The sequence below is a fragment of the Nasonia vitripennis genome, chromosome 3, assembly GCF_009193385.2.
Source record: "Nasonia vitripennis strain AsymCx chromosome 3, Nvit_psr_1.1, whole genome shotgun sequence".
NCBI lineage: Eukaryota > Metazoa > Arthropoda > Insecta > Hymenoptera > Pteromalidae > Nasonia > Nasonia vitripennis.
In genome coordinates, this window is record NC_045759.1 from 18,714,945 (window position 1) to 18,727,799 (window position 12,855).

The 12,855-nt window shown below is 49.0% G+C and overlaps 1 protein-coding gene across 12 annotated transcripts in view; it reads right to left on the bottom strand.

Annotated features, from left to right (window-relative positions):
• Positions 1-12,855, bottom strand: part of LOC100679628 (POU domain, class 6, transcription factor 1) — a 130,026-nt gene that overhangs the window by 107,789 nt on the left and 9,382 nt on the right. For 11 of the 12 annotated variants that reach the window (XM_016984554.3, XM_016984552.3, XM_031927252.2 and 8 more), the window contains exon 2: positions 6,992-7,338. In XM_016984554.3, coding sequence (XP_016840043.1) covers positions 6,992-7,309 — 318 coding nt within the window. In that variant the 5' untranslated portion in view covers positions 7,310-7,338. Of the gene's footprint in view, positions 1-6,090; positions 6,217-6,991; positions 7,339-12,855 lie in introns of those variants that run through there. The other variant, XM_016984555.2, reaches the window with a different exon arrangement.

A 12,855-nucleotide genomic window follows, 5' to 3' on the forward strand; every position in this document is an offset into this window, starting at 1 on the left:
GTACGTCGCTGCCGCTGCTAGAAAGGAGGTGAGGGTGGCCCTGGGTGGGTAGGCGGGATTCGCCTGAGGGGGCGAGTTTGGGGATCGGCGAGGAAGCAGTGGTCAGCACACTTGGCCGACCCTACTTCGCTAACTAGTTTAATGATATATGTTGAGCTACAAGCGCCTTGATTAATCGTTAACTAATGTTGGACCTTGCAGTGCTTCACTGTAGAGGATCCGCTGCTGCTGGTCTGCTCCGCTAGTCTGTAGCTCGCTCTCTCACTCTCTCAGGGGAGGGGGGAGGGAGAGACGATGGATAGAGGCTGCGAGGGCTGGACAGCGGAGAACAGAGATAGAGAGCTTCGAAAGGCTCAAATCCTCGAGCCGCAGTACCCTTACCCCAGATACGAATTGGCGTTCTCGAATTCTCGAACGCGCGGACCTCGGCGGAAATCTAATCTCTATCTCCGCGTATAATTTGATTTATAACCCGCAGCAGCGTCGCCGCCGCCGTCGCTTAGAGATTCGCCGAAAGAAAAAGTCCGCCGCGCGCGAAAGCTTGCGAATCGAACTAATCGAGTTGGCAGCCTTCGCTTGGATTGCACCCTATTTATTAACAATCTAGATTAACGCAGCCGACTCGAACAGGCCGCGGAGCAGGTTAATGAGGCAATTATTAGGAGAGGTCTGATCGTTAAGATCCAGGCATAATGGGAATCGGGCGCACGTGTGCGAACGGCTGAATGGACAACGTGTGCAGGGCGTTTGTCTCTCTGCAGCGAGTGAAGCTACTGAGGCTCTCTCTCTCTCTCTCTCTCTCTCTCTCTCTCTCTCTCTCTCTCACCCGGAGTATATGCAGAAAGGGGGGCAGCGGTGCAGGGAAGGGAAAGAGCACCGGTGGTTGGGGAAGGGGGGAGAAAGGGACGGCTCAGAGATGCAAGACACCGTGAAATTACCAGCAGCAGCAGTAGCAGAGTCTCTCATCCCCGGGCCGAGGGGGTGGAAGAAGCGGCCACTACTACTACTCTGTACCAGCAGCAACGCGCTACTAGTCCTAGTAGCAAAGAGAGGGTCGGCGGAACGGACTCTGTCCACTTCGGAGGACGCTGCCGCGGCCAGCGGGTATTTGTCTTGTCTCCTTGTTTATGAGATTCAACATTGTTATTTGGCACCACCAGGGAGTTTCTCCGCTCGCTGCAGTGCCGCCGCTCTTTCGCCTTCTCTCGACTCTGCTATATCCTTCAAGCTCGGCGAACGAGCAGCAGGAGCCGTGCTGCGCGCGCGCGAGCGAGCGGTCAACGTTGCCCCCGACACGTTGTGTGCCGCTGGATACGTATTTTGTCCGGCAAGTTTGCCACTTTAAAAGGACATATCCAGGAGACTAGCGAGACGATGCGAATGAGCTCGCGCGCAGCTCGCCTAATGCTGCTCCTGTCGTCGTGTCACGCTCAAACTTAATCCGCGGCGCTCTCTCACTCCACTGCAGGCAAACAAGAAAATTATCCCCGGCGCTCTCGAGTCGCCCCAATCAGACCTTCCGATCCGGCACGTCTTTATCGGCGGCTATTTTTATCCAAGTCGACGTAAAGGAATTAATTAGAGGCATTCCTGAGAAGAAGTCGTGGCCGAGGGGGGCAATAAATCGTTGTTTCTATTAGCGTTAAATTTCGATGTCGAAAGGGTAGCGCGACGTATACACACGCTGACCGGCATTAGCGGCGGGAAAAAAGATCGTCCGCATCGACAGCTACGTGATTAATTACAAGAGGTACAAAGAAAATAGGGATCGTCGTCGTCGCGACCTGCAGCAACGTAAAGAGAAAAAATGGTAGAGGGCGAGTGAGAGAGAGAATAAAGAGCGAACGTCGCGGTAACGCAGGAGGGTAAAACCGTCAAACGCTGCAACCCGACGCGTTGGTGGACACGCGGGAGCACACGCGCGAATACGCGGGGTTATCTAGATGAGTTGTCAGGTACTAACGGCAACTTTGGATTCTCGCTCTCTCGTTCGTCCATACTCTGTTCCGCAGCCGCGGTCGCCGCAGCGCGTATAATGTCCGACGTCAATATAAACTGTCGGATGCTATTTCCGAAATTGACAGATTTTCAATTTAATCAAGCCCCGATCTAATGGAAAAATCCATTGATGTTCCGACTGCAGCTCGGCGACAGGCCGACTCTCCCTCTCTCTCCCTATGTACATACACGAAACGCTGCAGTCGAGCTGCAAAATAGCAGACAGTCTTGGATTTGAAGCTCAGTTAACTTTGGAATAAAGTATAGGCTTTATCGCTTTATACGATTTTGAGCGCTATAACGAGAAACATGACACACACGAAGTTAATATAACGAGTAGATAATGAGGTGATTGCGTCGCTGCCGCCGCCGCCGCCAACAATAATAAAATCCTGATGACTCACGCGAAAGCGCACTGTACTCGTACGAGAGAGCGCGAGACAATTATCGATTTCATAATAAGAAAAAATAAGGCTTCATAAGGCAGTCGTATGTGCGTGCGTGTGTGCAACAGAATCGAGCTGGCCGCGCTGCAGGCTAATTATTAGCCGATCGCAGGCCGCTAAGACGGCTGTAAACAAAAGCATTATGCGGCCGGCGGTAAGCCGATACCTTTTATGCGAGCGATCGAACGTGGTCGTGCGGCGGATTTAAAAGCCCCGCCGCTCATTCGTCACCAGAACTGCCGCGCTTATGGTATAGGTAGCGGCCGGCAATAATAATCACAATTGTGAAATCTGATCGAGGCGCGCAATTCAGAGGCTGAAATGAGCTAGCGGGGTAATGAGATTCCAGAGGTAGGAGGGGAAGAGCGAGAGAGGAAAAGGGTGGGGGGAGTAGCGGCTGGTTTGCTCTCTCACTCGCACGCCTCGATCGTTTGCCTTCAATCACTTCTTGACAGATGCACTTACGCCTGGGACTCCGGCCCATCAAGTAGGAATGCGCCTTCGGGCTGCCTTCCAATTCTAACCGTCGCTCGCGCGCCGCGCATCGATTCCCGCTCTCTCTCTCTCTCTCTCTCTCTCTCTCTCTCTCTCTCTCTCTCTCTCTCTCTTTCTCCTACTCGGGCTGTTCTCCTTCTGCTGATATTTCAGTAAAATCTCTTATAGACGCCGCGCGATTTTTTTCTCTCTCTCACTCTCCCAAGGCTCCACACTCGCGTGCGCGCGCCACAAAAGATTATCTTTGCGAGAGCGCAATGTTTATTTTGGGAGAATTATCGACGCGGATACGCGAGTCCGAGCGCTAGCGCGCATAAATTCGTAGTAAAAAGTTCCTCGATGCGGCGATTTCGGCAAAACGACGGATAATCTACGTATTAATTTCCCTCGTGAAAGTCGAGTAAAAATATTGCGGACTAGCGCTCAGCGCGCAGGGCTGTCCGGTCGGATGTATTGCCTTCATTTGTCCGCGGCCTGCACACACGCAGCGGCTCTCTCCATGCACGAAAAGTATGTGTCCGCGAATATTAAACATCCTTTTCTTCGAGACGTAAATTACATGCGCACCCGCACTCGCGAGCTCTATACCGCCACCGCTGCTGCAGAGAAAGAGACCAACAGCGACGCGCGCGCGCGCGCGAAGTCCGGCGCTTTCTATTTCTCTTTCTCGCCTGATGGATACCGTGTTTGCCGAGAGGATAATAGTGTAATGGATGGACACGGAACAACGAGCGGAAAGGATGAGCCTGCCGTTTTCAAGTCGTGACGCATATAAGTTCTAGGCTGTAAGAGAGCTTGCTGCTTTACTGCGTAAACGCGTCTGCCTCCGTTTCTTTTTTTCTCCGCTACGGCTGTTCGGAATGCATACTATGCCTCTCGCCAATTTCCGTTTTTCCAACGCGTTTATCTTTGGTTAGTCGCGAGAGCAGAGAGCCTTTGTTGAGCAAACGTTTTATTTACTCTACGAAAATCTTGATCTCACGCGCGAACCATAATAAGGGGCAATTAACGAATGCGGAATACAAATATCTTGATAAGTTAAAATTAGAATCATATTAATCCACTTGGATTTTTATCTTAATTGTGCGTCATTAAAATACCCGCCGCGTTATATTCTGTTAAAATACAACAAAACGAATTCGGCGCGCGACATCGATAACGCATCGAGTACTATACATCATAGGAATGTTAAACACTGTTTATCGGCCGCCGTCCGATTGAACAATCGCCTGCATAGAAAGACGGAAATCGTAATAGTGCGCGCGAGAAAAGTAAAACACAAAGGCCGCGGGCTGATCGTTCGAGCGAGCGCGCAGTTATCGCGATAATTGCGCGAGTCTCGCATGTACAGGTATAAACACACAACGTTTTCAAGATAACGCACAGCACTATCGTTCTCTCTACTTTTATCTCTCTCTCTCTCTCTCTCTCTCTCTCTCTCTCTCTCTCTCTCTCTCTCTCTCTCCGGCAATAGCCATCGAGAATTTGATTTTCTCTCTCCCTCCAAGAGATTATGATTTTTATGATAATTGGTGCGCGAGAGATATTCGAGAAACGCGTAAAGAAAGGCCTCTGCCTTTGTCTCTCGAATTTTTCCCCCGCTATACTCTCGCAGAGCTTCCGCTCTATTTCTCGTCGGCTCTCTGTCTTGGTGAAACGCAATCATCTGTCGGTCGTATCTTCCGCCGTAGCGATATGGTATAGTCCGATGTGCAAGCAAGCAAGCATCAGCGAGGAGGGAACTGTCGGTCGTTTCCTCTCGCGCGTCGAAGCGCTGGGTTTATAATCCACGTGCAAACAGGCCGAAGAGCAGCCCCCGATCCTTCGGCTGCTCGTACAAATCGTCTTTACTGCTGTTCGCCGTTGATGGCTGCGCTCGCTCGCGCCGCGGAGTCTTTGTTAAAGATTTACATCTTGCACGCGCGCACGCAAACGATTTTTTTCTCCGCCGCCAACTTTCTCAGTCAAGTGCATTGGTAGTTTCTGCAGGGACAGAAGGAAGGTTTTGTTTCTTTCGGCGCGCAACTGTGCGACAACGCAGAAACATCCTCTCGTAAAACCGAAATACGGCTGCGCGGAAATGCAGGTGAAAAGGTGACTATGAATCTGTTGGTCACGGTCCGCTTTTGACTGGGGCTGTATATAATAATCTTCGAAGTACGTTATTTCGATCTCACCGATTCGCTCGTCGATGTCATGCGCGTATAGTTGCACTTAGAAATTAAAAATTTATCCTGTAATTTAATTCAAACGGTGTTGCATGCGGATGACGGCAAGTTGATTTAATCCGCTCGTGCAGTCGGGCTAAATTTACTGATTAGATAAACGATGAAAAAATATTTCATACATCGCGTATGTGCATGCGGCGTTGTCCGTCAGAATTAGTTGAAAAAGTTTATTTCGAGCGGACGCGCGGATGTTAATTAATTTATGGTGTGGTATTATTTCGGTTGAAAAATAAATAGAATTAACGCGTGTAATCACATGTTACCGTCCGCGTAAATCATACGTATTTTCGTCTGCCGCTGCCTGCACACGCGTGCTCCATCAAGGCCGAAAATAGATCATTAGACGACGATAATTAGTATATATGCGTCAGCAAATGACGTTCTCTCCCTCTCTCTCTCTCTCTCTCTCTCTCTCTCTCTCTCTCTCTCTCTCTCTCTCTCTTGCTCTCTCGGTAATTCTAGCAGCTCGCGTTCGCGCGCCGCCGCATAGCTCTCGCGTTTCCAGTGTCCCGCCGCGCTCCGCCACACACCGACATCGGACCCATAGTCTTATTAAAGCGATTAAAATAATTATTATACCTCGATTGCACTGCAGCCTATTATAACTGCTCCGCTATAACATCGATAGTATTTACTTTACATGCACACGGGCTCTCGCTCACAAATCGATACACGCTCACAAGCGTCTCACAGCGTGCGATCGGCGGCCGCGTTGCTCTCTGCGGCTTATGACTAATAATCCCGTCCGAAAGAACATTCCTATCGATACAATCATGATTAATTGTGCTCTATTTAAAAATTTATTAACGTTCGGAGAGCCGATGAGGAGAAAAACAGTTTGGAATATTAAGGCGCGACTCGGTGCGCGTATGAAAAAAGAAATATTATTGCGCAATGAGAAGAAAATCTGAAACTCAAATTACCGGTCGTTGACCCGATCCGCAGCCAAAGTCTTCGCATCTCTGCGTGTAGCAGCTAGCTGATGGGCTGGCTTTTGTTTTGTGAACTAATCGTATACAGGTCAGGGAGAGCATCGGCCGATTTAGGTTGCGATACTACAGAGCAGCCGACTGTTTAAGCGGACAATTGATTGTCGTCGGTATACAAAACCGGACTCGGGACTCGACCGTATATGACCAGAAAGACGATAAGAGCTGCTGCTGCCGCCGCTGCTTTATTGTCCACCACCGGTGATTTCTCGATGAATTCTGCTCAATCATTTATAATTTATGAGTCCCGACTGATTATTCAAATATACGCTGTACGCGTTGAGTAGTATATGATGTCATGCCGGGAAGAGAGAGAGAGAACAACAGAGCTGAATCTAAATTAAAGAAAAAAAGGAATAATGCTCCCCTATGACATCATGTACTGGAACTCAAAATTAATGTGATTTGTTTTTTGTGATGATCATCATCAGTGACGTCAAATATGCGTGTAAACAATTTAGTCCGATTACGCTCAATTTACTCGTATACATAATAGATGTATTTGATACTTCGAACCCCGTCCGACTTCGAAGAATTCTTCGCGCGATAATTCAAGAAGGTTCTAGTCGCAGCGTTTAATATCGCTTACGTTATATTCAGGTCATCTGAACCAGAATCATTAAAACCATCTGATTTACAGTATAGCTTATTTACGTTCGAGCGCGGCTATATGCGAATAGCGATCGCGTAATTCAGGTTAAGTCAGAGAAGATGAGTGACGCGAAAATTGAGTGTCAGTCGCTGAAATGACGCTAAATTTAGAGTCCTCGAACGATAATTACGAGCACCGGAGAGCAGCGGGGGCCAACCGGCCGATATTTCTGGGACAACTTACCTCGCTTTTGAGATTTAAAGGGACGTCGCAGGAGTTGTCCAACTCGTTCTCGGACTTAATCTCAGCTTTGAGCGGCTGAGGCAGCATACTGTGCCTAGGCGGTACCGCAGTAGCTAGCATGTTCGGATGTTGCCGTTGCTGAAGCAGCGTCGACTGCTGAGGTCGAGAATGTTGCTGCTGCTGCTGTTGGTGGTAATGCTGCTGCTGTTGCTGCTGGTAGCTCGTCGAGAGCTGGGTATTCAGGATACGGAGATCTGCTGGAGGCGAAGCGGGCGCAGCGGTACTGCTCTGTTCCTCCTCTGCCGAGCCCTCCGCCATGTCAGCCTCGCATCCCGAAGAATCGCAGTCTGTAATTTCAGAATTAAAACCGTTTCATTAGTTTTCTGAGCCTGCTATAATGGAGCTGTAATTAATTTACGCGCTTTTTTCCTCCTAGACGATGTCAAGAATATTATACGAGTTGATAGTCGGAATGAAACGCTGACGAAGCGATTCTTGTGTTACACCGCAGTCATTACACCACTTACTCGCAACACACAGCACTCTATCGCACATACATTACGAGACTGCTGCTATTATCGTGCAATCGTGATCTTATCGTTAATACAAATAGACATTAAAAATACGCCATTACACGAATTAAGAATAATTCGGAGCCATAAATCCCAATGAAGGGGCAATATAGATATCATCGATGACTCATCCCGAAAAATGAGGGTACGTATAGACTGTGGTTTGATCACGCTTTGAGAAATCGTAAGCAGCCGCGCAGAGCCCCAATTAAATGACTGCACCCATATTCGTTTCCAAAACGTATCTCGCCCCTTTTATATTAATAAAGAACACGTAGACGACTGAAAACAATCGGAAGAAAAATAATCTGTTTCGAAAAAGTCGTGCCGATTTTCATCGAATCTCCGGAAACTCTTCAACGAGAATAAGTAGTTGGAAATACATTTTTGCAGAAGTGGTAAACTGTATATGTATACGGCTGACTAAGAAATGACAGTCTTGACGAAGATCACTTGCTACTCTCTCGCTTCCCCTTCTCTCTCTCTCTCTCTCTCTCTCTCTCTCTCCATACCCATACATACAGCGAGAGTCTGCAACGAAGAACACAGGAGCAGACACACGAGAGCAGAGGACGGATCAAGCAGCGGGCGTTTATGCGGGTAATTATTTTTATCTAAGTGCTCGGTTAGCAAGAAGAATTCAAGGGCAACAGAATCGCGGCCTCCGGTCTGGCGCTTCTCTCTTTCTCTCCTCTTTCTTTCCTCCTTTCTCCGCGCGCTCTCGCGCAGCGAATAATATTCGCGCCGTCTACTCCCTCCTCGGCATCAGGCATCGAAGCATCATATACATCCACGCGCACAGGCACAACTCGCCGGTATTAGCATCAGCATACGCGGAGCATCTGCTTCTATTTTTGCGCTGGCCCGGCTCCAATGCTTTTACTTTTTAAACTGTTTGCGCCTATGACGAACGGCTGGATGGATGATCATCCAGTAGCCGCGCTGTATGACGTATATTCCCGCCGATTTGCTGTCGGCCGGAGCAGCTGTGCTTTTAGCTTATGACTCTTTGCTCTTTCTTTCGCTCTCGCGCCGTGTTATCTTCGCGTTTAACGAAATAAGGATTGGAAATTTTCACTCGAGCAGCAGCGGCAACGACCGCAAAGTCAGAAGCGGAAAGTTAATAATCCACGCCGGCAGAGAGTTTTTGCCGCGCGACACATTGAAAGCCAAGGGGGGCGCGGGCGCAAAAGGGGTCGAAGGTGAGTCATGTGCCAACGAGCTCGCGCGCGCGCGTCTGTGTACGAGTATAAAGTTTGTACCCGAGTTTCGCGCTCTTCTATCTCAACCAGCGAGCGACGGTGTCGGCGGCTCAAGATTTCGCGAGAGAAGGAGAGAGAGAGAACGATGATTTATACCGCGACGAAATTAACATTCCGCCCGGCCCGGTATTTTCCCCTCATTTCGATGCCTTCGCCTCCGCCGCCGCCGCCGCCGGTACACATACGTACACATGCGTGAAACTGCCGAGTGTATTTTTGTCCGCCACCAGACTCCTGCATAGTCTTTCCATCCTCCGACACGAGACGCGGCTCGTCTCGCGCATTTCGAGACCGACGACTATGCTCCGATTTCTTTTGCTCACTTTCCCAAAGCGGCGGCGGCTGCTGCTGCTGTGGCTGCTACTCCTGCTGCTGCTCCGCACCACTTAATAATTAATACTTTCGAACCATTAGCGCGACGCGAGAGCCGGTTAAAATTGGTCCGCGCAACTGTGTAAATACGCGTCGCCGACGGACCGAAATACCTCGATTCAATTACCGATTTTATTTTCGTGCGCATCCATTCCCGGTTTTTACTCCTATCAATGAGTTCTAATGACGTTTCCTTGTTGTTTCGCGCACGCCTCCACCGCTGCAGGGGAAGTGACGCATTCCAAATTCCGCTGCGAAATATAAATACACCCGGCGAGAGCTTGCAAGATTTAGAATCGAAAGAAAAAAATCCGACATTTCATACAGCCTTTCTGCGTCTGCCACGCCTGATTTCAGCAACGAGTGCATGCCGCCGCGCGATTATTCCTATCGGTCGGGGGGATTTTATAGATTTCTCGGTCTATTTTTAAAACGTCATTAATACAGAAATTCTATCGCTGCGATCCACGCAACAAACATTAGCGAGTGGACGCCGCGAGAGAATCACGCAAGACCTCCTTCGCACTCACTTAAATTTACAAAGCGGCGCAATAAATGTTCCACCGGGCTTTGAGCCTCTCCGCCGCGTCTTACATACGCGGACGTCGGATATTCCTCCCTGCCGGTGCTGCCCCGAATTTCCACATGCCAATTCGATAATAACAGTTATAAAGCGCAAAATTAAATATAAAGGCCACTTTGTCCTCGCTGCAGCGACTCGCGCGCTCTATTATTAATCCATCTGCGCGAATAAAAGTCTAGGACTCCGCGCGCGCTAAGTATAGATATAGGTATCTAACGCACACAGGGCCGTTTAGACAAAAGGGCCCGAGAGAAATGCCGATGATTAATCGCCGTGTATATGTGGGACTAGCGCGCATCTCAGTTGCACAGAAAAACACAAGGTGTGCGCGTATATAGCGCATACGAGAAATCATCGGAGAGACCATTCTCTAAACACCGGCTGTCCGAAATGCTCTTGTCTCGCTGCAGGTTTTTTCGTCATAATAGACGGCTTTCGAGAGCTGCGCGCGCGCGCGGCGAAAGACTTAATGAGCGAGTTCTAGGCCCCTGTGCCGCGAGAGAGACCCTCCCGATGCAGTTCCGAAAGAAGGAACGTCAGGCGGGATAACGATCGGTCGGATGCAGAATTCTGCCGATTTTAATCGGCGCTTGAAAATTAGCACCCTGGCCCCCGTCGCGCATCCTCTCTAGCTGCCACTCTCGTACACAGCATAATATATAGACATCGCTGGCATATCGTCGGGGAATATTTTTATTATTCGATTCAAAGTTCTGGTTTCCGGTGGTACTTGTCATTTCCAATGAATGGAACGAAGCCAAAGAATCCGATAGCGATGCTTTCTCGACAAGTTGACGAGGTATTCACCGCGCTCTAAAGAAACTCGTGCTTTATTCACAAGGAAATTTATTAATTTATTAATATACGACTAGACCGTCAGATTGCGCGATTATTAAATATGAGTCATCTCGTCAGGGAAAAGTATCGAATATCGAAGAAGAAAATAACGCTATATATTTCCAAGTGATGGCTCGCTCGCTCGCTCAACGAAAACCCAATAACATTTAAATATTTCATACAAAAGCTAGCGAGCGAGCGCGGATGACGGGATGACGAAGCGCAGTACAATAGCGCAAATAGCGCTGCTGCGCAAGTTCTAAAGATATGATCACGTGGAGAACTCTTTGTATTATTAAATTATCTCCCTTCTATACAGAATAAGGGCCAATAGTATAATTCTCAATCAAAAACGGAGAGGATACGCGACGACGAGGAGATGAGCGGAGTATAAGAGCAGTAGGGAAGCGCGTTCTTGAAAATAACATCACGATAGCCCTCCTCTCCCTGTTCACGTCGGCTATATGCATAATGACGACGATTAATCTATCAGGCGCTGGAAGTGGAAATAATCGCGATAATAGAAGCATAAGAAGCCTCGTGAAAATACGTGCACGCAGAGCACGCGGCAGCGGCGGCGGTTAACCAACAGATAGCAAACTATCCGGCGATTTTTACCGAGACTATCCTCACCCTCATCACGGGCTCAAGCAGCGGCCCTCGAAAGCCCGTATAATATCAGTGGAGAGGTGGAGAGGAGGGGGGAGGAGATCTCTCGCGCGCGCATTATCATCGCACTCTACTCTTTCTCCCTCCTGGCCTCTAGAGCTGCTGCTAGTCTCCTTTCAGAGAGCGAGAATGCACGGACGGAGGTAGCCGCCGCGGCATCAACGGCAGCAGCGTGTAATTAAGGGGGTTGATTGATGTTAATTCAAAGGGTAATTAAGAATGTTGCGCATAAAAATCCGGTAATTTATGGTCATTGGAGATAATTATATGTTGACCAGCTTGTAATTGCAAGCGCTCTTACTTTCTCCCTACTCCTCTCCCCGCAGCCAGCAGCAGCTATACTGCGCTATATAGTGTAACAACGTGTGCGAGCACATGTGCCGGGCGCGCGTATCTTCGTGTCGCGCGGACTACACATGTGTGTGCGTCGTAGAGTAGACGAAGCAAAGAGACGAAACGCCGCATAGTTTCGCGTCCCCGCGCGCGCGCGCGAGAATATACGCTGCGCGGCGGCTTATTATACGGGCTAGTACATACGAGAAGGATCGAGAAGAGGTGGCCGGGGGAATCCGTCGCTCCGGGCGTAGTCGTGCTGTATATACATCAGCTTAGAGAGCTCGATTTACGAGCCGACTTTTTTCTCGACCACGCCACACGGCTATCATGCGAGTAGATGTTTGATTGATCGGAGAAAATTTCGTCCCATTGGAGCGGCGCGACTCGATGATCAGCGTTTTAATTATACATCCCTCTCTCGAAATAACTTGCGTGAGAGTACACCGCCGGACCGGGAGTTGTAACATTAATTGAACATTAATTATAAATAATAATTTGTTCACTTTTTACGCGCGCGCGGGATCAATCGTTAATTGATCTTAATGGATTTGCGAAATTCATTTTTAATAAGCTGCGGAGTTAATTGGGGAGAAAAAAGTGCCTGCATAAAACACGGGGGAAAATTACGCACTGCACAAACACAAAGAAAAAAAAAGAAACCGCTCGCGTGAAGCTTCTCAAGTGGCCCGGTACACACGCAATATCCAGCCGAGCATTTGGTCGAAATTACGTTATTAATTCGCATGCGGCTCAAAGGAGGGAAGGGGAGGAATACAGTCGCTTTGGCACAAAAAGCCGAACTCGCGCAAATCTCGCAAAAACTCGCACCGCAGCGCTAATCGCGCTCTTCTCTCTCCTTCTCTCTCTCTCTCTCTCTCTCTCTCTCTCTCTCTCTCTCTCTCTCTCTCTTCCTTTTTTAGGTATTTGCGTCATCGCCTACCGATATGCACAAGCACACAAGCGTCGACTCATTGAATTCGCTCAATCCTCGCGTTTAGGTCCATAATGCAAAGCAAACACGCACATGTAGAGCGAGCGAAAAAACTCGACGAGCGATCTCAGCAGGAACAGTTGGCAACCGCCCATCGGGACATTGTGCTGGCGAGTTCCTTCTTTTCATGATACGCACGCGGAGAGCCAGCTAGTACTACATAATCAATTGAGCGGATTTAATGCGCGCGGTATAATCGCGGCTTTGTCGGAGGCATCAGTCAGAATGGCCGGAGGGCCAGC